Source organism: Struthio camelus, chromosome 4 (genome assembly GCF_040807025.1).
Source record: "Struthio camelus isolate bStrCam1 chromosome 4, bStrCam1.hap1, whole genome shotgun sequence".
NCBI classification, from domain to species: Eukaryota; Metazoa; Chordata; class Aves; order Struthioniformes; family Struthionidae; genus Struthio; species Struthio camelus.
In genome coordinates, this window is record NC_090945.1 from 68,741,756 (window position 1) to 68,768,039 (window position 26,284).

The following is a 26,284-nucleotide window of genomic DNA, read 5'->3' on the forward strand; positions in this document are numbered from 1 at the left end:
CCATAGCCTTTTCTGTCCAGTTTTTCCTCATCTTGTATTTGTGCTGTTAATTAGTCCTATCTAATGTAGTATGTAGAATTTACATTTTTATTATATTTAAACCAGTCTTAGGCTAATTTTGATATTATAGAACAATTTTAAGAATCGTCCATGTGATTTGAAGGCTTTTGGTACTTGATAAGTTACTGCATGCTTCCTGTGAAAACAAAGAAGCATGGCTTGAATAACTGTATTGTCATTGTTAAAACCGTAACACATATCACATCTGCTCTCTAAATTTGCATGTATGGTAATGCCATAATGCATGTATCATCAGTGAAGGGAGATTAGCAAACTAAGGGATGGAAGGATTACAAACGACAGATTTCGGTTAACTGAAAAATGACCTCAAGGATCACATGGCATTCCTACGATTGGAGCTAAACAGTTATTTCAGACTTAGACTTGTTAAATATTTATGCAAGAAGTTTTCTTTCTATTATCATGGTAAGTAATACCACATGCACAAGAAGCAAAACTATTACAGATAACTGGAAAATGACCACATGAAGTAGTATTTTCCTTCTGGATCTTAATATTACTTTGTGAGCTCAGTGGTCTTTACTGGTAAAGGTAATAATGACAATTGCTACCTGCTAATGAATCGCTAGATCATGAAAGGAATCTCAAAAATATCTATATGTGGTTTATTCAAAATAGAATATTGCCATGCCATTCTCAAAGCAGAAAAATAAACAAAGCAGCATTTGATGATGACGTCCAAATGTTCTGTTTTTCAGTTTCTCTGTTTGATGCTTTTTCTTGTTTTGTTAACACAATAGCGAAGTTAGTTGCACATTTTTGTACAATAGCTGACCGTTCCTGGAAGGCTATGTACTGCAGTGATATCCTGTGGTACTTCATCCTTTTGATGACCATCTTGTTAGGATCCGTTATTTTAATATTGAGTAAGTATTACAAATAACAATATATAGAAATGAAATTGTTTTTATTTAGAATTTCTTCTGGAGACCCTGGTTTGAGTGTTTTGTCAAATGTTTCACTGGTTTCATCATTCACTGGTATGCTATCTGCAAAATGTTTTATTCCTAGAAAGTTTTTACAGATTTGTACTTTATTTCAAATAATTCAGTGGCAGATTAGACAGATCTTTGACTGTTTTTCTGGAGGACTTTGGGAGCAAGTACCAAGAGAGAAATAACTAGAACACCACCAAGTCATACGGCCACGTAAGCAAATGGGAGAAATTCTGGTTAGAAAAAACACCTCTTCAAACTCCTTGCAAAAAAATGATTTTGTTGTTACCTTCTGCTTGTTAGTAAGTTAAAACAGTAAAGTTGCTAGGTCGTATGAGTACAGTGATAAATTATTTTTAAGAAGACTTTTTAAAAGTAGATTTAAAAGTGTCATTACACACTTTCTTGAACTGAAGAAGATTGGTATAGTATTTTTCACTAGATGTATCAGCCCCAGAGTGATGAGATAAAAGCAGTCCCCCATCTTTATTCTATTAACTTGTATGTTACTTACCATACATTAAGATGTTGCCAATGAAGCTGCATTATGTTCTTCTATCAGACTAAGAAAACATTTATTTTTCCCCCTTACATCTCTCTACCGAGAGTAAGCCAAGCCCCAGTGGATCCACAGTATAAACTCTCTCAGAGATTACAGGATTCTTGTTTCTTCCAAAACCTTCTGGGCTAAAGGATGAGTAGAAGTCAGGTTCTTTCCCTGCCCTCCTTTCTTCTCCCATACCCCTGGACTTAAAAGTATCAGAGGGCTCCAAACAAACTATCTGACAAAAAGGAGCAATCTTCTGAGAACTCTAGAGAAAATTAGACATTTCTTCACTTTTGATCTTTGGTTCCAAACTGAGCCTCAGCTCCAAACTATACCCTGCAGAGAATAATCTAGTCATTTCTCTAAGAGTGTCTTCCTCTTCACTGTTAGAGAAGTAGAAATGTCATTTACCTCTAACAAGTATCTCTAGCTCAGATTTGATGGGTATAAGAAAAATAAAAAGGCTAAATGCCTGCTCTTTTGGTATACACAAAAAATGTTGTGAACTAGAAATCACAGAGCGGACCTAGAACTGGAATGTGAAGTCTCAAGAGGAGCTAGAAAGGCAATTCATGAAGGATAAGAGGACTGGAAGAAAGAAGAGGAAGCGTTATGGCTGTGGCGTGCACTGGATCCCTCAATCTCCACGTTTTTCAAAATTTAAAGTGTTTAAGAAGATGTGAAGATGAACTGACTCCCAGAACATAGCCCTCTAGTTATCAGACCTAAACAAAAGTACTTTCCTGAAAGAAAAACATTAGCTAACTAAACTAAAGTAAGCCATACTGCTAGGCCATACATTTAACTACACGTTGTTCTTCCTATGTAACGTCCTCTGGCAATCAGGAATTCCACTAGTTCACAGCCAAAAAGCCTTTGTAGAGAGAGATCTGTTATTTGTTCAGAGCAGACAGAACTAAACACAGATCCTGCTAAGAACCAACAAAATGCACTTCAACAACTCCACTCCTCATCTCTTGGTTCAGTAATTATGACTTTTATAACCATCACTTAATGTTCTCCTCTTACAGTTTAACCTGCTACCCATTCCATCAATTTTCTTTCTTCAACTGAAGTAATTTTCTCCCAAAATATTATAGCACAACTTTATATACATTTGAGGAGTATTTTCTGTTTTCCTGTGGATGCTCTTAAAATTCTCTCCTTCTTCTCTCCCTTTTGGCTCTTCACTGTCTGTATTGCACCTCCAGGAAATGCTATATGAAAAAATTACACATAAATATTTCTCCACTGAAACCTATCTCTCTCTACCCAAGTCCACGTATCAGTCTTTTTTTCTCCAATAGCACTTTACAAATGGTAAATCAGCAGCTTAAATGTGGCCAAAAGCTGAGCTTTGCTTTTCCCACATATGCCATTTCCTCTCCTGAGTCATCATTCTAGGCACCACCAGAATTGCCACTCAGGTTTGCACTTAGAACATTATTGAGTCCTGCTCTTTCTCACAGCTCAGAGACAGATAGAAATCCCCATCTCTATTTACACAATATTTCCATGTCAAATTCCTTCTCTGTTCAGACATTCAAGATCCTTAACCATGGTCTCATCACTTCATACCTGCACGGCTGCAGTGTTGCTGCGATGCCAGCTGTAGATTGGTTACCTTTTAAGAGCATTTGACATACTGTTGCTCATCTCACCCCTGTGGGTCACAACTTTGACCACAAAACTTTTGTCTCTGTATTTCTTGATGGCTGTCCCTGCTTTACTGCATCAAATCAAGGTCCCTCACTTTTGCTCCTCAGCATTCTGTCTTGCTCTTTATAGTAAATCTACAGCAAAAAACAGCTATTTCCTATTGCCTTTGCTCTGCCAATGATGACCACTTTCATCTCCTGCCTTTCTGCTGATCCCTCCAGCATCTCTGCACCCCCTTCCACATTGTTTCTAGCACATGGGAAAAACTTGTAAAGCTGTCTTAATTTTATCCTCCTTTCAGTCCCTCCTTGAAGACTACTTCAGTTGTAATGCCTACAAATCATTCCCATACGGCACTGATTAAGCAAGTAACAATCTGTGGCTTCTTTTCTGCTCGTCTCTGTTCATTATATTATTATCTCATCTTCTTAACCCAACTCCTTCTTGTTTGTCTGCTTTATCTTCCTCTGGTCTTCCGTCTGACACATATAATGTGAGCTTTGCGTAACAAGACTCACTTCTGTTTTGTTCAATACCTAGGCAGCACATTTTAAGACAGAGCCTGAGTTACTGATGCCCGTCTTACTTGCTCTTCTAGTTAAAACAAAAAAGCAAAATAAACCACACTATCTCTCAAAAAAATTCCCAGTGCGAATACTAGAGACCTTGGAGCACAGAACAGTTACCTCATTTATACAGCATAACTTGTTAAGGCTACATTGTACTGAAATGACGTGTAAATAATCTGTATTAATATCTAATTCTTTGAAGGACAACACAGAATGATGAAGTTATCTTTATTTTTGTGTTGTTCCAACAATAAAAACTATCATTTTTTAATTAGAAAATTTTAGTTAGTTTTTCCCATAATAATGCTTTCTTATGGGTTCAACTTACAACTCTGCTGTGTACTGGGGAATGTGATCAGGAATTTTGTTGAGTTTCTGATTGGAGCAGTCCACTGTGGTCCCTTCACAGCGACATTTTTCAGGGCAAGCCAAATCCGCAAAGCAGTCTCCACTTAATTTGGATCTGTAATCTTCAGTGCCTGCAGAAGAGTCAAGTCAAAATACAAACACTGAGTCAATACAGTATAAGATTTTTTTCTTGCAAGAACGTTGAAAAGATGTCTGCAATTCAGATAACGGGTAGGCAACTTGGGAAACGTATGGTAAACTCTGTGATATTGAACAGACACAAGGGCTTCAAGAGAGGGTTAAATATAGGGGCTTAAGATATGCTGGAGAAAGAAACTGTGACCAACTTAACGTAACAGGATAACATTAACTTGAGCTTTTCACAGCTGTACTTTCTGCTGATTTTGTTGTCAGCCAATCTAGCCTTGTTTATAGCTAATTACACAAATGCCACCGATTCTTTTAGAATTTATTTTCTTTCTCTGTGTCATGAATAAATAGATCCTGAATGCCACCTTTTCTTTTCCTCTTGTTACAAATTTGTATTGTTGACCGGACTTCAACAACCTCTGTGGGTTTTTTTTTTATAGTCCCGACCCTCCGCATCATCTCAAACACGGAAGGTTGAAAGCCCTGCTTTCAGCTTTAATTTAAAAAATGTGTGATCCTGACTTAAGCCTCAGCAGCTTGCCATGCTGTAGAAAGCTGCGTGACGTTCCATGGTGCTTGACAGAACCATGTTTTACTCATACCTCACAACCACATGGTTAGATCAAGCACAACAGAAAATCTCGCTAAATTATCATAACTGCATCCATTAGGCCAAGGATAAGAGCAAGGGAAAAAAGGAAGGAGTAGGAAAAAGTTACAGAAGCATTTTGAGTTTAATACTTGCTTACATGACATGGCATTCTTATGACTGAATGTCCAGTGCCACAGTAACAGTATTACTGTCACAGATCAACTAAAAATGTACAAAAAAAAAAAAAAAAGAACGACATTGAAAGTTTCCTCCACTGTTTCCCAGAGTCAGTCAAAGAAAACAGCCTAAACATATCAGGTGAAAACATCTAGTAAGGAACTGAGGGTGGATGACAAAGAAAACAAAGAGAAACCAAAAGGACCTGTGAGTTCTTCTCCGACAAAGGTGAAAAGACTGAGACTAGTAGGAAGTGCATCAGGGCTGGGGAGTACACTGTGATCTACCTCAGACACTGAACTTTACTTACAGCCAAAATGGTGAACTCCTGCAAAAGTAAAGATAGCCAAGGAGGAAAGAAAGACAGAGTAATCCCAATTAAGACAAAAGCATGAACTAATCTCTTGTGTTCTCTACTCAACTTGACTGTGATTAGAGGATGCTGCGGAGGGGCACCATCTTTAGCAGAGAGAAAGAATAATTAATTTTAAGTGGCATTAAAAAACTAAAGAAATGATTAGGGTTAATTACAAATTCCATATAGGATGATAATACTTCCCATACATTATAATTTATTATTTTAAATATATTCTTTAAAGAACTATTATGCTCCTTTGAATGTATATACATGCTATGCCACTTAAAATAATGAATAAACCAAAAAACTAGATACCTTAAGAGAAGGAAAAAAAAATCCAGTTTTTGTATATTATCTAGCTTCTGCAGAAGTCTAAGTAACACACTTGATATAACCCCTTGGAATATTTTCACGAGCTTGCAGAGAAACAGTATTTTTTTCAAATTCATGATTTAGTACTTGCATAACCTTTAGTCTTCCAAATGACTATATGGAAATTCTGTTAAGATTTCCTAGCATCTGTGGATCAAGATCTCTCAGTGACAGACTTCAAACAAATGTAAAACAAATTGATATTTGACTTTTTAAAGAAATGCTAACATTGTTACAGTATTTACCTAAGTGTAAAGAAGTATTTTTAGCACTTTTTAATACCCAGGAGCAGGCCACAAATACATTACTTTCCCTCTCTGTCCAGAATAAATTGCTGTTATTAGTTCAGAGTAAACAACTAAAATATTCAGGGGCAAGATCTTTTACAAATAAAACAATTCAGTGCGGTATCTCCCTGCTACCTGATGGAAAGAGAAAGCGCACAAGCTGTAGTTCAAGACATACAGCTGGCAACACTTTTTGAGAAATTTAATTCTTTTTCTTCTTTTCGCAGGAATACCATTTTTTAAGGGTAAGTAAACAAACTTAAACTGCATGTGTGGCCATATTATAAACAGCCTGTGAAGACATTTACTGGCAAGAAAACACTTCTAGCTCAGAGACAAAAGTTGTGCTGGCAAGGTTGAGTAGAAGTCACTCTGTGGCAGGAATACAGCTGTTCTACTCATTAAGGAATTGAGTGGCACTGCAGGTTTGAGAAATTGAATCCCTCTCTGTTTTATGCTGCTTTAAAAAAACCACAGTTCCGTGGCTGTCAATGCTGGCAAATTATTGCCTCATTTTGTATTTCATTTTGTCTTTGCTTCATATTCAAACCAACATATTAGTATGAGGGCATGGAAAACTTCACGATTGCTGCAAATTTAAGTGACATATCACATAGCATTAGGAGAAGAGCTGTTAAACATACCAGCGTAAAAGACAAAGACTAAGACCAATCAATAAATCAGTACTTCAAACACTGCAGAATGACAATATACCTGTAGTACTTGAAAGAACAAGTGCACTGGTGTCATAATCAATTACTGTAGTTATTTTTCTAGATATTAAACTATGATAGAAAAACTTGCTTGCAGATCACATACTGTAAATCATCAATAGATTCATTATGCCCTTGTTTATTTTGCCAATCAATTACTTATAATCTGTTAGGAACATAATGCAAGTGCTTCATATATTTCTTAATTAAGAAATCAGTGCACACAGCTGACAAGCAAGGTAAAATAAGTAAAGAAACATATTTCAAAGAGCTAGGGCCAACATCAGTAATTCTTTTTGGAACATATCAGACTTATCATAGCTTAAATTGGGTGTGTAAATTGCTGTTTCACCCCAACCCTTAAATCATCTTTTCTTTAATGGAAAATATTTCTGATTCACTGTATGAATCTGACCACAGAATGCCTTTAATGAAGCATATCAGCTTTTTTTTCCAAGCATCCCATTGTGATTTCACAAACACAAGGAGGGTGAGCAAGCAGCAGCTGCAGACATTCAGGAATAAATTGCTAGTGTAGAACACAAAAGCAAGGCAAGGAAACGTTCATTTGTAAAGGTTTTTTTCTTTTTTTTTAAGTTGTACTAGCTCTTTGATGGTGCTATGGTTTCCTGTGTTTAAAAGCAGCTCAGGAGCTACATTTTAAAAACAGTAGTGGCACAAAAGGCAAGGTACAAGGTAAGCAAAAGTGTCAATTGAAATAGGAACTAGCAGGTGCAACCTTCTAAATAATTTAAATAAAAGTGTCATTTTGGTAGGTTGTGTGCAAATTTTTGAGACAAAAACGTAAATGGAGCTGCATGCTAAGCTCTTATATTCAGAAAACAGAATTACTAGTGATCTACAAAGGATATCTACGTCTAGCTACAGGTATTCACTGTTGTTAATATACATGCATCAGTCTCCTAAAAGCTATAACAAACTTTGCTTTTGGGTGAAAGGGAGAGAGTATCTGCAGTTAGTCAGTCTTACTGCAGAGCCAAACCTACCTGGAATGAAATACTGTTCTTTAGCTAAATAAAGAGAAAAAAAAAAATAGAAGATGCACCTGAATGTCAGCAAGCAAAGAATGAGTTTTATTAGATTAAGTATGGACTATAGTTAACTACAGATAATTAAGTGAAAAAACGTGTATTCACAACAAGAGCTGCTAAACAACAAAGTGTGAATAGTCATAAATGTATCCGGAACATGGATAACAAACAGTTCTCATCTGGTATTCGCGCTTGAGACTGAATAAATTGTAGAATGTGAAATGCACCTGGAACAGCTGGATACCATATGACAAAAGTTAGGATTTAGAGAAATGTAAGTAGGAAATGGAATAAGATTAGAAAAAGCAAACAGTAAATTTCAGTATGAGGTAAGCTCCCTGTATAAAATGAGTATGTCGTGTTTCCATATTTAGCTGGAGATTTTTAGATCTTTCACGTACTGCAGAGCCTTGTGGAAATTTTTCAAAATGATTTATGTTGGTGATACTTGTAGCAAATAACGTTAGCATTTCATTCTGAAGCATTATATATTACATTTCTTTTGTTAGATTTAATGCTACTCAGAAATAGTGCCAAATGTGTTAACTATAGTAATGTTCCGTGATCCAATAGTCTATGACTGCCATGATTCCCCCCCTCCAACAGAAGGACTAAAAGACTGTGCAACATTTAATAATTCCAGAGAGAGCCAGCTGCCTTCACTAGAACTTCTATAACCACTATTTTTGCCAATAAAAGAAAAACACCAGCTGAACTAAGAAAATTACCTGAGCAGCGGAATTTCTTGCTTTTGATCTGGCCGATCCTTTTGTTTGCCAGACGGCGGGGGCTGGTGCAACGGGCACCGCTAGTCTCAATGGGGTTTGTATGGAGATAATCCGCCAGCCACTTCAGATGGCAGTCACAGATAAATGGGTTCTGAGCCAAATGCCTTTCAATGAAGAAAAAAATGATAATTCCACACATTATTTGCTTTTGGTTTCCGTGGCTCTTGAGACTTTTAGTAAATTATAGCACGCAAAGTCATACTAAATAAAACCATAAACAAGAGCATACATACAGAGTCTGAATGGCACGTAGGGGTGAGAAGGTGCCTTTTGCAATGGTCTGAAGCTTGTTATCATACAAAGAAAGGAGATTCAAGTTGTGCAGATCTTGAAAAGCATCAACTCGCAGGCAATTGATCTTGTTGGCATTTAATAATCTGTTTAATGGAAGACAATTATAAAATTAAAAGAATTTGTTTAGTGTCACTGCGGCTTCATTCAGCATTTTTCACAGATAATTCTTCACGCTCATTTGTAGCCAGAGCAAGAGATGTAGTAACAAATCTTAATTTACAGTGACACAAAGCATTTTAGTGAATCGAAATACTTTATTTAGGTGCTCTGAAATTATTCTGAAGTATTTACACTGTGAAGCAGAGATGCACAGGCTTGTTCATGTTTATGCACTCTCCTTGTGTGTGTTGGTAGAACGTATGTGTGTGGTATTTGTCTGTGCAAAGAAACAAGCTTAAAAAATCAAGTATCTGCAAAGAAAAATAATTCCCTTTGCCAAATAAACAAACAAACAAACAAGGAACTGAACACTGTGTTCATTAGCTGGAAGAGATGTGCAGTGGCACTTTTAATTATATGTTACTAATCAGCATGCTGCTGCATTAACAGAGTTGTAGTAAAAACTGGCGGCATGGAATATATCCAAATCTGTCTTGGATACCTTTTCCTCTACATCTTCAAGGGGAACCTTTTCTTTCCTATACCACCAAACTTCTAAAACTGAAACAAACAATGCTTTTAAAAACAAAGAGAAAATAGTATTATCATTCAATAGGTTGGATTCTTCTGACCAAATATTTTCAGCTTTTCCCATTTCCAGTTAGATGCAATGGTGAATTTGATATCTAATGCTCTGACAAACATAGTTTCATCAAGTAAAACTAGTTTTTCTCTGATATTGAAAAATATTGTCCCTGCAAAATAGACGAAACTACAGATTTTTTTTTACAGAAGTTGAAAAATGTCTCTTATTTTTTTTTAAAAAATGAAATATGCTATTGTAACTAAATTTTCTCTGGAGGAATACAGGAAAGCATGCCACTCCGCCATTACGATGCTGTTCCATGACAAAAAGAAATCAAAGGTTAAACCTCTAGGTGGTGCTAGAACTTACATTTTCCTTGGATTCACTTACTATTTTGCCAGCTTCTTCAATGAGTTGTTAATAAAAGACATTTTGCCAATCACTTCACTATAAAATCTGGACATTAAATGCTTCTGAGCAAGTGGGAAGAACTTATTTACAGAACGCACCAGTCTTTAAATAACAAGTCAGTGATTCTGGGACAATTTCCTCCAGAAATACTACCAGTGTTTTATGGCCTGTTTCACAAGTCTCTTTTACAGAGTACAACTACTGCACAGCCTTTTTTGCTAAACCTGGACAATATCTGATAAACATATCACCATGACACTCCTCTTTACTCCCAGTATGAAATCTAAATAGAAATGGTTTGTAAGATTACATGTGGGAATTTCAGAGCTGTCAAAAGAAATAGTACCTGAATTTCACAGAGTCAAAGAATTGTATGCAGAACAGTCATCAATGTCATCAAAATCATCAGTGAGACTGTACTGCAACTCTGTCCTTATACGGCTACAACTGAAAAATACAATTACATCGTATTTCCACTACAAATTTCCTCTGTATAACACATCCAGATATTTCTGCCATGGTTCCCACAGCACTTTATACATGCCATTTAGCGTTTACTGGGGAGGACAGTATTGCATCTTATGTATTTTATCATTATAAATCCTTTATAAAATAATAGTTTCATTTTATTCATTTTAAGCTGAGACATTAAGTAAGATATGATCAAATGTGTGGACAAATGGCAAGCTGGCCTACAACAGTCTTGACTCCTTTGGCTTGAACATATATATATATATATTTCATTATACTCCGATCTTGCATACAGGATTTCCTGCTAGTTCTTCTCCAGGTATATACCTTTCATCAAGTCTCCCCTTCTCACTTATCCTAAAACAGAATAAATATGAAAAAATACTCACAGCAACTGCAGAGAAAAGAGTCCTTCAAACAGGCCCTTTGGAAGTTCTGTAATTTTATTGCCATAGAGGACACTGTAGCGGAAAACAACAAAGCAAACAAAGCTGCTATTATGAGAGGCATATACTACGTGATTTTGAATGTACAAAAGTAAGAAAATGCCCTGTTCCTGGATGATTTTAACAACAATAACTTGGTACTTGCAAGATCCTTGCGGTCCTGTGAGGTAGCAGGATGACAGATTTTCGCTAACAGTGTGTGGCTGTAAGAGTTCATGGCAAAATCAGCACCTCTCTGTTTACAGCCTAGCTAAGGGACATTAATAAGTGGGTTACTGTTTATAAGAATAACTAACTGCGGAATAAAAGTGTTTGATTTTGTTCAACTATTTGCCATGAACATATTTGTAAGAAAATAGAGATTTTTAGTGTACAGCTGCGATACAATATTCATTTATCACTCCGACATCCCGAAATTATCTTTAGAGCTTTCAAAATTGATTGAATTTAAATGAAAATTCTGCAGAGACTCAAAAATTTAAAATCGTTTGAATGTAACAAAAGAAAATGAGAAATTTGCTTCTTTTTTCACATATCAGACTAATACCTACAGTGAGTTGAGCGAACGTAAACCCTGGAAAGCATCTGGAGCTGCTTCAGAGATCTGGTTATTGCTCAGGTCACTGAAAAGATGAAATTTGATTCAATTAATTCAAGCTTTTTCAAAATAACAACCATTAAGATAATACGTAGTAAGAACTAAGTGTGGAAAGGAGAGAGAAAATACTTATGTGAGACAGCTGAAGAATTCAAATAGAAAATCACTAAAACACTGAAACAAAATGCATAGTTAAAAAGGGACTGAATATTCTTGAAAAAATTACTGAAAGATTTACTTTTCCTAATTGCTGAAATACACTTTATAAAGAATTATTTGTTTGCTATGGCCACAGGCATATATAGCCTTAAATATATTGCAAAATGACAGTGGCATGTCCCCATTAATTACTTTTTTAATGTTCAGTATAGTCATATATTGCCTTTATGTATAAACATATTGAATAATTTCAATATTTGGTAGCTAATCATTATTATTAATGTGACAAAGCTATTTTATTGTCTCAATAATCAGGTTGCCATATCAGTCAGTCTTCCAGCAATCAAACTTTCTTAATACTCAAATATTGATAGACATTCCTTATATGACCTTGACCTGTTTATATATATATTTTTTTAATTTAAGCCCAAAATTGTGTGTACTTACATTCTTCGAAGCTTTTTGTATGGTGAGAAAGCTCCAGGAGGTATGACCTTGATTGAATTTTGTTCTAACCGTCTACAAAAGAATAGCAGTAGCGTAAATATACAAAAACTAAGCCAAAGAGCAACCTAAAGTCATAATAAACTAGAAGAGGTAAACCTTAACAAAAAACTCTGTTTTTGCTTTCTACTTTAATACAATTTTTATCTTGAGAAACAAGGCCATTTCATTCCAGTATTCATTAAAAAAATCAGACTGATTATGAAAATATGTTCTTTTAACCTACAGATTGAACTATTATAAATTAAAGTCCAATATCATTTTGTATATAAATAAAACTTATTTTCAGAGTGAGTACATACAATTTTTGTGCAATTTAAATTAGAAGTGTCATTAAAAATTCATATTTGAACTTGTGTTAAGTGACTCCCAATTTATGATCGATATACAGTAATTTTTACAGCAAGGTTTACTTAGAAATTGTTCAAGTCTTTTGTGAGTTAATCACTCAAATATGTAAACCATAAGAAAGCAGAGAGGAATGTTTCTACAGAACAAATAACATATGTTGCCTCCTCTAGCAAGGCAAATGCTATGTTTCTAAACATGTATAGATGATTTCTTTAGATACAGTAGGTAGCACATTTTCTTTAAGCTGTAATACTAGGACTGCACAACCACACTTCCAACTTCTTTAAACAAGTATTTCATTTACAAATTTAGTTTATGTTACTGGCCACAATTGCTCTACATGTATAGTGTCTGTGACTGAAACTTGCCACATTGCGAAGTGCAAACTTACCCCTGGAGACAGTTTTCCAAAAATTTTTAAAAGTTTCAGAGCTTTGCATGTGGGAAACCTACGGTGATACAGAACTATGGCCCATTTGCCAACGAGTTAAAACAGATTCAAGAATTAATACATCTTAAGTAGAAGCTACTTCTTCGCAGAACACAGTATATCAACAGTTAGGAATGCACAGAATATTCTATTATGTAATCATAAAAGAATGAAACTATTAATTTATGCATTTAATACTCAAAATCTCTTAAGACTGTCCATGCTTCGCTTTTGTGAAATTTGTTCTTGAGTGGTTTAAAAAGAAGCCAAGAAAAAAAAAAGCCTCCAAAAAACTTCCTGACACACAGAGAATCTCACTTCATCACAGCTGTTTTAGGCAGGGTTCATATTTAAATATGTCCTTAACTAGGAAAATATTGCCACCTTGCTACAGTTTTCAGGTATATTTTAAACGCTGCAAAGACTCCCATGGCACACGACTGTTAACTTTTTCCATAAACTGAAGATTTTTTCATGTTTTTTTTTTTTTCCCCTTAGCCAAGCCTTTCGGACCTATGAAACACATTTTGCCTGAGACCCGTCGTACAGACTAGGCTACGAAGGGACAAGGCTACTTTTTTCCTGTACGCTTGGGTAGGCGTAGAAGGCAAACACCTGCGTAGGTGAAAACTTAGTAAGTTAAAGGTCAACAATTTAGATCAATTTAAACCAAGTATTTTCTGCTCTTTTACTCCATTTTGACATTAGTTTCCTCAGAAAACAAAGACGATGCATACATGTCATTAGTTTTCTAATCAGCTAGCTAGGTCCAGGAGAGGTAAAAGCTGCAAATACTAAGCTTCCACCCAAATAGCAGCGGGGAGTGCTGAGAAATGAAATTAGCCCAGCCACAAAGGGAACGGCAGTTACCCATCCACTGCTATTACACACACTATTTGGCAGCAACCGACTGCCTGACCTCCAGGGATAGCTGGACCGGACATTTATCAGGTGTGTAGCTTTGAAAACCAGCCAAAAAATCCCTTGCACAGGGAAACACGAAAGGCATGTGCAAAGGAGCAGGGGAAAGGGGGCAGGAAAGGATTAGGCAATATTATAGAGGAGGACTTGAACTGCTGGAAAGATACACATCGGGGAAAAATGGGTAGGAGTATATGGGAAAGACAGATATTGCAGTGGCAAGGGTCCCACAGGAGTCTGTCACAAGCCTCATTTACAGATACTGTTTTTCAGCTCATGATGCTGAGATGTGTGAGCCTGTGCTGGCGGGCTCCAGTCTCCTTCACCTATCTTTAAGCATCTAATGACCTCAGTTAACTAGACACGATATGGCGTGCTAACTGGAGAAGGACAACGTCTAGTGTTACAGTATGACATTTAAACTAAAAGCATTTTCCAGTTTACTCTTTTAATTAACAAACATATTAATTCCACAAGTTAAAGTAACTAGCACGTTATATATGTATGACATTTGTTGTGAGAAGATGGAATAGCAGATTTAATTTACTGCTGTACAGTTTGTCTACAAATTATACAGGTCCAAAATCTGAAAAGAAAAAAAAAATGAAAAAGAAAAAAAAGAGAAAGACCTACAGCATATTTCGGAAAGGTAATTTTCAAGCAGTTCTAAAGAATGAACTACAAGTTCACTGGTGAATATATAAAAATGAACTCCAGGTCAACTTTACCTAACATTTCCTTTTAGTGAAAAATTTACAGTCTCACAGACAGTGTGTGTAGTACTGGGATAAATCTACAAGCTATTTTGGATAAAGGATTTGTTATAGTAGGATCGCTTAAGTAAACTGTTTTCTATTAACTCGCACCAAAGCGTACGCATGAAAACACATCGCATTTTAGAAAATTAGATTAATATAAGAAAGGAGAAATAAGATCATATAAATACAGAAGAAAAATCTTTCATACCCTATTCCGGCAGTAAAGAAAGTAAATCAAATTCATGTTTGCAGGCTTTGTTATCCTCTAATCTTCTGCTTTATCTTCCTAGAATCAGCTGAATTTCATAGAGTACAAATCTGCATCCACCATTCCATGAAAAATTTAATTAGATATATTCCAGGGTCACAAAGCAAAGATCGAGTAATATCTAAAGGAAATTTGCATTCTTCTGATAAAACTCACACTAATTAAAAACTCTCCTTTTTATTAATTCCTCATATTAAATGAAACATTTTAAATTTTGGAAAAGAGCAGGTTGTAGTCATCTATTGCTGAAAAAAATCAGCTATCAAGTGCTCATAAATGAGATGGCCAGAAGTGCCATTATACTACAGAAGAATAAAAAGCTAGTATCAGTATTTTTCCACGGAACTTGTATTAAATTTTGTGCATAACATCTCCTTTCAAAGTCATCCAAGAAGTTATTATTTTTTAATAAATGATCATCTGTGTATCATAAACAGTGCCTTGGTGGTTTCTTTCTCAAAAGCCACAGTCAATTTTAGTAGCATATTTAATAAGATAAGATAATGGAGGAAGACAGTTAAGTACAGACTTCATCAAAGCTTGCACTGCCTGATCGTGTAAGAAGTACTTTGCCCACCACCACACAAACACTAATTAATGCTCTTAAAGTATTAAGTCTCCTGTTCTTTTCAGCGTTTCACTTCAAAGAAGTCATGCATCAATACATAAGTGTTTTACTGTCTCTTAACACTGCCAAACTGGTAGCCTTTTGTAGACTAATCCCTAATTTCGCCTATCTAGGAAACGTACTGTATAAGTTTCTTCTTCTACAGCTTTTCCCCCGCTCTTGACTGCAGACACTGTAATGTACAACCACCTTCTATTCTAACAAAAAGAGGCACTTCTCCAGTTGTGATTTCTAACCGATTCAAACAAACTCGGTCCCCAGCAAGCAGCTGGAGACTTCCCACTCGTCCCCCAGAGCGCCCGGTGACATGCAAATCACTTGACACTTTCCAGGATGATACTGCGCTCTCCTATTAGCCAGCAGCACACCATTCCCGATTACTACTTCCGCACTTACAGAGACAGACAACATGCTTATTTATACTGACACTTTTAAACTAGCTTATTTTCCCATTACAAAATGTCACGTCTATGAAAGACTTCTGCATTAGGAAAGGGGGTAGGTTGGGAATGAAGAAGACCTAGTTCTCTATAGAAGCATTTTTATTTTAAATTATGCAGATGGGGTACAATACACCAAGCTTGCTGCATAGACATACCCAAATGCATTAGGCTGGATTGCTAAGGGGTCAGCAGCAGATTAAGAACAGTATTTAGTGAAGAAAAAATAAAATGGATCATATTCTTTAAGAAAATGCAACTTTGATTATCAAGCAGTAAATTAACCCGGCATTTTATTTTCAAAAAGTCAGGATATAACATCTTGATTAAGCAAATTTGGTCAAGTTAGTGGCTTCAGCATTTAATTGATCTAAACTCTTAATTTCGACATCTTCTCATTTACAAAAAGTCTGTAAGAAGCTTGTCAAGAACTCCCAAAAGAATTTTTACTACAGAGAGGAAAGTGTAAGCTGTGCAATGAGTCTGATGTATTGCACAGATGCTGATTATACATGGTAATAAAATTGACAGCTCTTCTTTGCATTTTCCCCATCTGTTTTTAAAGTAAATGGCAAAAACAGCTGTCAGAAAACAGAAAATAGATTTCAGTGACGGGATTCAGTGCAGCTCCTGAATCTGAAGAACTGCAATACGCAGCCAACACATCACTCATCATATAGAACATCTGCCAGGTGTTTTTTGTTTGTTTTTTGTTTGTTTTTAAAATAAAGGAGCAGTAATGGTCTTCCTTTGCTACGGGGATCCTTAAGGCTATTAAAGAAAGTACCTTTTTTCCCTTTCTCAACAACTGCACCTCAAAAACATTTATATCTACAAAATTTTGCTTCTAACTTTAGCAGCAAAAGAATTCCACTGAAATCTGTTCTATCATCCACGTCTAACACAACAAAAGATGTATCTTGAACTACCATATTACTTGTGCCTAGAATTCCCAGCTCCAGTTCTGTGTATTAATAAATCTGCTTGACAGTTTGCTAAATATTTGCATATAAAAAAATCACTGTTAATGTTGCCCTATAGCTTGCCAAACTGTTCACATCCATGCTAATTGTATCAAATATTTCCTCTAGGGATTGATCACAAATGATAGAAGTCCCTTTAGCCTGCATTCAATCAAAAAAGCAATAAGGATTGCCATTCTAAAAGTATTAAACAATTCCTTGCATTTACTCAAAAGCAAGTCCCAAATCTGCATTTGTTTCATTTTTCATCACAGAAAAGGCCATATCACGCTCTGACCCCTACAGCAGCATTAATGATGAAAGGCTTTACATTCCTTCATTTTCAAGATGTAATTCTGCTATACTGTTGGCTCAAGCCTGCTAAACTTTTTTCACTGAACAGAAACGCAAGCTCAGGAGTCTCCTTGGTTTTGCAAGAATGAGAGTCAGGCAGCAGTCCTTATCACCTCTTAATGCTGCATGAACTTACATCATCAATTTATCACAAAAATCAAAATGAAATATTTTAACTGAGAACACTTTCAACAAACCTTTGCCACTTGCATGACCACGCAATTGGTAACATTTACATAATGAAGACAGCATTTCATTGACCGATACTGAAACGAAACAGTGAGACATCAATATCTGTAGTTTCTTTCTCAGTAACTTCACTTACATTATTGCTGAGGAAATGTTATCAGTAGTGAAGAACCACATGTAAAAATAAAATTTAAGAGTAGTAACAACATCTCTGGAGTGTGCCACAGCCATCAGAGATCTATGAGGGTTTTTCTGGAAGAGCTAGATGGGCCTTCTCCAGCTTCCTTTCACACTGTATAAAATATTCACTTACTCCACGCTTGAGTTCCTTTCCTTTTCTTGATAGAGTACAAAGGGGTCCTTAAAGACACCTTCTTCTCTTCAACAGCCCATCAGAAACATGCACAAAAACCCCGGGGGCGAAACAGTGTTCATTCTGGCTCTACTATTCCACAACATTTATGGAAAACATCACGAGGGTTACTCCTCAGTTTTTGGCAAAAAGCAATTTGTCTAAGGGCCACAACACTGTTCCTTTCTATTCCTGCCTTCAAGGAAGAATATCCTGCCACTGCCCTACTTCCACTGCGGGATGCCTCAGAATTTCGAGACTAAATTCAAGGACCGAATCCTAATCTCCAGTGCTCAGCATGCTGGCCAACATTCTCCATATCAAGATTCACACAAAAAGACTCTCTCTTTATCATTTTAGAATACATGCTTCTTGTCCACTTGTTGTGTTCTGTGTCCACGCATCCTCCTGACTGTTGAAATTATCCTGTGTCCTCTAAATTTAATTATTTTTTAAGATAGGACATAAAGGTATGAAGAACGCCAAAGATTTGAACGACAGCATAAAACAGCATAAAACACATGCTAGTAAAGAACAGATTAAGCATTCCACACACAGAAATCACTATATTTGCCAACTGAAGTAAGAAAGTTTTTTTTTTTTTTTAAAGACATAAAGCCACATGATTTCCAGGTAATTTACAGATTAGGAAGATATTTGAATAAAACTGTAACAAATCACTTCTTTCCTCTCCTGTTGTTTGCTAAGCAGACAGGATTTGCTATCAAATTAGCAAAAGCAGCTATTTTTGAAATAGTCAAATGAAATGTAATTTAAGCTTTGCCTAAGAAATAATCTTGGTTGGAATGGCAAAGGTAACAGTAATTCAGTGAAATCTGGGTTGGCACATTAAATATCTTAAGGTAAAGAAGCAGATTCCTTTGCTCAACTTTAGTTCGGGTGTTCCTCATTTATTTAATATCATTTATTCAATTGCCTAGCAAGTGATACATTTTTTTTCCTTATTCACATTTAATTATTGTATACATAAACTGAGAGATACTAAGATTTTATCAAATTTCTACATTTCTGATAAATGAGCAACAACACGTTTTGTTTTGCATGGCAATGAGCATAAATACTGCTTTTGCTAAAAGGTAGTGACCATTTGACAACTGAAAAAAAAAAAAAGGTACGTACAAAGAGCTGGATTCACACCATTGAGTCCACAGATGAACATACTAAAATCAGCAGCACTCTTGATAGGGAGCACCGAGCCATAAACCCTTTCTAGTAAAATTATATGTTAGATTTACTTCTATGCAAAGATTCATGAAATTAACGGCCGCATTTGCATTAGCATACCCAGCCGGGCTGCAGCACGGCCCCGCGTGCTGGGGCACAAGCAGGCACCGTGTTTAACTGCTGCCGTGCACCTCGGCATGCTTCTGGCGGGGCCCTTCGTGCTCTCCCTTGGACAACAAACGGGCAAGTCGGGGAGGCGGTGCGGACAGAGGACACTGTGCGGCAGGCAATCGGAGGGCGACTACCCCGTTTCCAGGAGCGCAGCGCTAGGGGTGCAAGCCAGCTGCAGCGCCTGCTCTTGGGGCTGGAGAACCGGCCCTGCTCTGCTTCACCTCCTACTCAATACAGATACTTGCGACGTCTGTGTTCAACGAGAGCCACACAAGCGCTAGATGGCTGATCGAGGTATAGAAAATAAACAGAGAAAGTATGGCCAAGCGATACAAGAACTGACTGAAATAAAGATGTTCTTTAAAGTTAGGTGTGGCAGAACAAGAAACAGTTCAGTCACTGTATATATTGATACTAAAATGTTAGGTTCACGTCAGCTTTATGAACCAGATATTTTCATTTTATTTGGGTCTTTTTTTGGTCCTCCTCCATAAGTAAAGCCCTACTCCTGTGAATTCTTTGAAACAAACATCTAGGGAAAGGAAAAGCATGTAACCAATACAGTTGTAAAACCTCTAAAAATGATGTAATCTTATTTGATACAAGCTTCTGGATATAAAAATGCTGTACTGTTAAGGAAAGCAGAAGCAAAAGCTGTAAATTTCAATGAAAAATTGGAATGCCTCCCCAATCCACTTGTAAAAAATTTGAATATCAAGTCCAATGCATTACTAGATTAGTCTTAAAAGCACAGTGCTTGTTCTAGACTACTTTACATCTAGGACTTTGAATCAGTATAATTCTGGGGTGAGGGAAGAAGAAAAGACTTATGGAAAATTTAATATTAAAAATACAGCAGCGATATCAAGTTGCTCAAGTCTGAAATGTCAGATTAAGAGATGAGAATGATCTGGATCACATGAATTTGTCAGAGGACCATTTAGCAAATAGCCACTTCCCCCTAAGATATGCAATCACATATCTTGAAATAAAAAGTATTTCATCCAAGTAATTTCTGAAAATTCAAATTAATATACTGGCACATTCTTCTGGCTTCCTACTTAGTAAAGTATGGATTGTTATTCATAAGCAATTGAATAGTTTGATACTAATTTTTTAATAATAAGTAGACTTCTTTTTTCTCACTTGACACCTGGATATATTGGCAGTCTTGTACACAGTTCTGGCATTAGAAACTGAGAGAAGATTATGATGAATTAGAAAAGTTCAAAAAAAAAGTCACAATTATAATTAAAAGATCGAAAAACATTTTATAATGAGAGACTGAAGAGATACATCTATTTAGCCCTGAAGCATGGGAAGGTTAACGTAATTTTTAGGCAAACAAAGATGTGGTAACTTCAACCTACTAAAAACCTTAACACTATATAGTGAAACAAGACAAATGACCATATGTATGTATGTATAGAAATCAACTTGACAAACTTTTCCAGAACTTCACTGAATGTGCAAGACATCTGGTTGACAACTTAACTCAGCATACCTCTTAAGAGGTATGTTATATACAAGCTAACAGGCTCAGCATAAGATTTCTAAAAACAGCATTGTTTCGATTTAAAGAAGAAAGCAGAAATAAACGTAGACATTAGAAAATAATGGCCTTCATCAGTATAACATCTCTTGATTTACTTGCTCAGAGTTCATACCTATTCCTTTCAAGCTGTGAACAGGCAGGGTTCGCTCTCATTTCTATTAGGGTAGCGTAGGTAGTTGAATCACAACTTGAGATGCTAAAAATAGACAGAGGAAACCACCTCTTCTCCTGTGTTTCAGTTTTCCTGTTAGGTGATTCTTCGAACTGTCCTCAATAAATGGGAAATCCCTCCCAAGTGACCTTCCTCTGTAAAGAGTCACCCTCAGAAGCATATTGCTATGCATTTTTGGATCTCAGTGCATTGGATCTCAGTGCAAGAGTCTCTCTGCTCAATAACCATTTATAGCTAAGGCTTTACTCCAGAGTTTTAGCTAAGGATGAATTTTAAAAGACAACAGAAACAGTAAAACTGTATAGATGCCAAGCTGAGCTTGGAAAAGATACATCCATAGAGCTCACAGTCTCACAAAAAATTGTGAACTTACAAAAAGCAGTTTCCCAATGTATGCAGTGTGATCAGGTCACTCTTCATCCTATCTTGGTGAAAAAGTATTTGCCAAGTTCAGTTATCTCAGACCTTGTTTCTAAGAGCTCTCCTTTCCCTTCCTTTCCTCCTCCTTCTTCCCCCCCCCCCACCCCTTCTCCTTTAATATAATTCAAGTATGGCTGTGAGAACCAACCTCAGGAGTTTTTAATGCTGCTTAGTATCACAGGGCTCACAAAGATGTAGTTGAGGGCTGGACATAACACATGATCTTTAATTGAAAAATATTATATGCAAAAAAAAAAAGTGACATAGAATGAGATGGAAAAAGATAAAAACATGAAGAAAAACAGCAAAAACTAGGAAGATGAGACAAGACGGATGGGACAAATTAGGAGACTGCCAAGGGAAATATGAATAAAGTTAGCAAGAAACAACTGTACAGTTTCCTTTTTGGCATTCAAACATTACAAAGCTCCATTTGGTAGAAAAAAGCTTTATCTTGAAGGTCATGGTTACTAAGAATTCACAGACCTTTCACTACACTGTGTAATGAAGGTGAACTGTTAAAATTGCTCACCCCTGGATGCTTTCTCATTTTATATATTGTGTGATTGAGGGCCTTTTCTGCCCCTTCCAAAGACTAACATTATTTATACAACTTACAAATTATACAAAATGCTTAGCTGACAGTGGAAACCCACCAGTCAACCTCCCCTCCAGCAAACCTTCCTCCCTGCAAAAATACCGTTGTAGTGACTACTAACCTTCTATAAAAGAGGTAAAATCAATTAAATCCTTCCTTTGATTACTTAAATGGTTTTCATGTAAACAAAAATGAAGAAAAAAATCAATTTAATTCCATGCCTGATTGCTTAAATAATCCTTATACAAAGCTGTGGTCATCAGAGCAGGTCATCCTTTTCTGCAAATGTATTTTTTTCTTTTATTCATAACATTACAGTAAGGAAAGAGGGTTTAGAATTACTTTGCTTGGTAGTTCAAGCCTCAGAAGAGGAAATCAGAAGAATGTAGGAAGAACATTTTCATAAGGTAGCCCAGCTCACCAGCGGCTTTTTGGCCTCTTTTTTGAAATAAGAGTCTACCACTTACTCCAGAGCACTGTAAGAGCATGTACCAGTAGGTTTAACGGAATCACTTCTGGGTTGCTGCTGTAATAGTCCAAGGATTTCTGCCTGATCATGTGCCTGAGTCCCTGTTCTAAGGAAAATAGAATTTCTTATAGATCACTGAAAGAATTTTGACATGAAAAGTGAATTTGAAAATGCAACTAAGTGAAAAGAAATCATGTGCAAGGGGGGCCTGCACAGAGCCTGACAAACGCTACAGATAGATAGCCATTACAAAGGCTACACCTTTTTAAATGGGTTAAAGAGCTTAGCACCTTAAGAATGATCTTTAATGTCTTTAATAAATGAGCTGTATGACAAAGGAAGAAAGTGCTAAGTGCATTAGACACCGGAGCTGATTAAGCTCAACAGACAGAGCATGCCAAGGAAAAGGCATCCCATAAAATTTTCTGGAAAAGGGAAGAGTTTTAAACTCCAATAAATCGAAACCAACTCAAATTATGACATTTCTAGTATTTATTCCTATACTTTGCTTAAGTCAGTCAGAAAAGGCTTAAGTAAGACATTTTAACTAATAAAAGCCTGAAGAATATTAATATATAATATTTATTGGTAATATATTTTATCTCACAAGATACACAAATATAGATAGTAAAATAATAAATTTGGGGAAATCTTTAAAGGAAGGGTTCCCGAAGTGTTTCCCCCAGGTCATTCATGGTGTGAAACCTTTGCATATAGCCCAGAAAGCTGTATTTTAATTTGTGGTTCCTCCACAAGATAGTAGTTCAACTAAAACTGGGGAAGCCTTGGTGCTCAATTGATCACTTATTTTTTTAAAAATATGTATGGAATGGGAAATAATTTTTTTTCAAATAACATCATGTTAAGTGGACTGACCCGGAAAAGACAACCTTAGTGACTCCTTTTTTTTTTTTTTTTCCAGCTGTATGAGTTTATTTAGATAATAGAGAAGGATTAATTTTGCAGTAGGGTATAACTGGCATCGATACAATTGTACTAAGCCAATAAAGAATAAGAATTACATTCAATGAGATCTTGAATACTTAATTTTGCTCTAAGCTTTATCATACCAGAAGGGAAAAAGAAAAGGTCACTAAAAGCTTTTTTCTCCTTCCGTTTGTACTCACAGCTACTTGGAGATAAGCAGCACCTTTACCGAAGGCATCCTCCCAGGAGGCACTGCCCTATCACTGGCTTAGCTTGATGCAAACTGTTTGTTTTAGTGCACTGATAACAATTGAGAAGTCCCTCCGAGCAGTGCAGCAAAACCCTGATACCCTGACAGTCGCTGGCGAATCTAACTACACCAGACTGCAGCAGCCTGGCAACAGCCGACTCTGCCTCCCTCTGCTACCACCGTCGCAAAATGCATCTTCATTCCTAAACTACCTCGGGTGCCATTTTCAACAATGGACTAGGCTACTGCACCGCACTCACCACACTCAGCGCGGGTGGCTGCAGTGCTGTGTAAGCACATATGTCCTTTTTTGCCAGCTCTGCTAGAGAGGCAGTAGCTGTCAGCAGAAAAGACAGCATAGTTCCAACTGTCTCCAATGACACCTCAGAACAGTTGTCCAGCAGAAATAATGTGAAGCCATGAGATTGGTACTGGATTCCACACAAAAAGCCTTTTACTTTTCCCAAAGAGCTGACATAGAGCACTGATATCCAAATTTTACACAAATTAAAATCACCAATGTTCAATACTTAAGTAATTAAATATTCAATTGAAAGGGGTTTTAGTACATTATTTAGGTAACAAGTTAGTTTGTTATATCCTGAGGAAAAAAAGCAAAAAATTGTCAACACGAAATCTACAAGTTCAAACCTATAGTATAATTACGTAAATCGGAAGGACAGAGCGGAACAACAACATTATTATTAATGCCTCTTAGATTTTATGCAGCACTGTTTCAGATGGACCGACAATGTAATGAATACAAAGTATGTGGGTGCAGCAGCAGATCAGACAATGTTTCATCCACAGGAAGTTTGTGTCAGGCAAAGAGGAAGAAATCAGTGCTTCACAAGGTACTGAGGAGCTGAACGAGGTCAGGCTTCCCACTGAGAGAAGGACGGAAGAAATGGGTGGAGTGCATGGAAAAACACTGAAACACCAGGAACATGTATTGAGGCCAACCCTTACAAGAACCACAAGATAAAATGACCGGATTATGAACCTTCCTCAGAAATGGAGTAAGGATTTTATTCCTGTTAAGAGTAACCTGTTGCACATATAACAAATAAATAAGAGGCAGAAATGGATGGAGAAATAAAATCTCACAAAAACAAGCTGTCAAGTTTTAAGTAACTCTGTAAAGAAGGGCTGAAAACAAAGTTTAGCTTCAGCCTCAAAGGAAAAGACTATTCACACACGATACAATACAGGAAAGACAAAAGATAGGAAAGACACCCCAGAGGTGCTGGTAGACCCTCAAGTTGGCTGAAGTACGACACAATGGCACTGGATTCTGCAAATACAGACTATACAGAGGTGATAAATATTACCATTGTACAGCAGAGAAACTTCTACAGATTAAGAGAATTAAAAAATATTACAATTTTTTCAAATGTTCCTGTCAATAAAGTATGTTTAGAAAACCAGATGACAATGTTCAATTGAAAATGCACAAATACTCTGACATGTATGAAAAATACTGAAAAAAACTGAGAACATTTGGCACATGTAAAATAAAAGTACGATGCCAATTTTATTATGGTGTGCACTAGAATCTTGTGATGGTGCTGTCATAAAAACACTAAGTAAATAATAATTTGGCTGTTTAAAACTAAGTCCTTCAGAAAACAAGAGGGCTCCAGCTCAGTTCTCTTTCTATCTCTCCTTGAGAACGGGGGAGCTCCTGCCAAAGTATGTGCTTAAAAGGGTGAAAGAGACGATAAAGCCAAGTGCGTGGGAGCTGTATAATGGTGGTGGAAACACAATGCTCACTACACCCTTCTGCCTTGTGTTCAGCAGCTCATAAGTGCTCTCAATGCTGCTGTGACAGCATGGTCCCATCTCTTCAAATGTTTACTGGCAGTTACCATTTTGGCAAACTGACAATAGCTTCATATAAAGAATAAGTGAAAAAACAGATAATTTTGTGGGATACAATCGTTCTAATCTAATCAAATCATAACGAATTGCTATAAAAAGTTGCTAAGCACTTTTTTACAAATGAAAGCTTTTGAACTTTTTTACTGTATGATAACCTTAACATAGGAATGTCAGTTAAGAGCACAGGTGACTCAAGCTTTTCGTAGAGGAGCTTAAGAAAATAACATATGAATGGATTCAGTGTTAAGAAATGTAAAAAAATATGTATCTGAATGGAATGGAGGGATTATGTCTATACATAATTTCTAGTTTCTGAAGAAACTATAATAGCTAAGAAAAAAGACCTTGGACTCTTCATGGATAGTTCAATGGAAAACATGCTGCAACGCATATTGGCAGTTAAGGAAAGCAAGAGAGAATTAGGGTGTGTAAAGCAAATGAAAGAAAACTAAAATTCCATTGTACAAACTCATGGTTCATTGTCATCTGGAATACTGTATGCAGCTCTGGTCATTCCAGGTCAAAAAAAATGTAGAAAACAGAGTTCAGAGACAAGGGAGGCGACTGAGTAAAACATGGAAGGTTTTGGCATTGAAAAAGATTGAACAGACTTGGTTTAGTTTAGAGAAGAGATAAATGCAAAATAGAAGGTGACAGGATAAATTATTAATCTTAATGCATTTTCCCTTCCCCTACAAAGGAAAATTAATGAAATTTTAAAATATTACATTTAAAATTGGAATCACATCTTTTGAACCCTCCTATAGATTTATTAGCTTAAGATAAAATCAAGGTTAGGAACATAGT

The 26,284-nt window shown here is 36.4% G+C and overlaps 1 protein-coding gene across 3 annotated transcripts in view; it reads right to left on the minus strand.

The window, feature by feature from the left end:
- Positions 1 to 26,284, minus strand: part of SLIT2 (slit guidance ligand 2) — a 261,499-nt gene that overhangs the window by 58,220 nt on the left and 176,995 nt on the right. For 2 of the 3 annotated variants that reach the window (XM_068943285.1, XM_068943287.1), the window contains exons 10-16: positions 12,140 to 12,211; positions 11,487 to 11,558; positions 10,879 to 10,950; positions 8,862 to 9,005; positions 8,569 to 8,732; positions 7,796 to 7,819; positions 4,120 to 4,270 (exon numbers count right to left, since the gene is read on the minus strand). In XM_068943285.1, coding sequence (XP_068799386.1) covers positions 4,120 to 4,270; positions 7,796 to 7,819; positions 8,569 to 8,732; positions 8,862 to 9,005; positions 10,879 to 10,950; positions 11,487 to 11,558; positions 12,140 to 12,211 — 699 coding nt within the window. The remainder of the gene's footprint in view (positions 1 to 4,119; positions 4,271 to 7,795; positions 7,820 to 8,568; positions 8,733 to 8,861; positions 9,006 to 10,878; positions 10,951 to 11,486; positions 11,559 to 12,139; positions 12,212 to 26,284) is intronic. The other variant, XM_068943286.1, reaches the window with a different exon arrangement.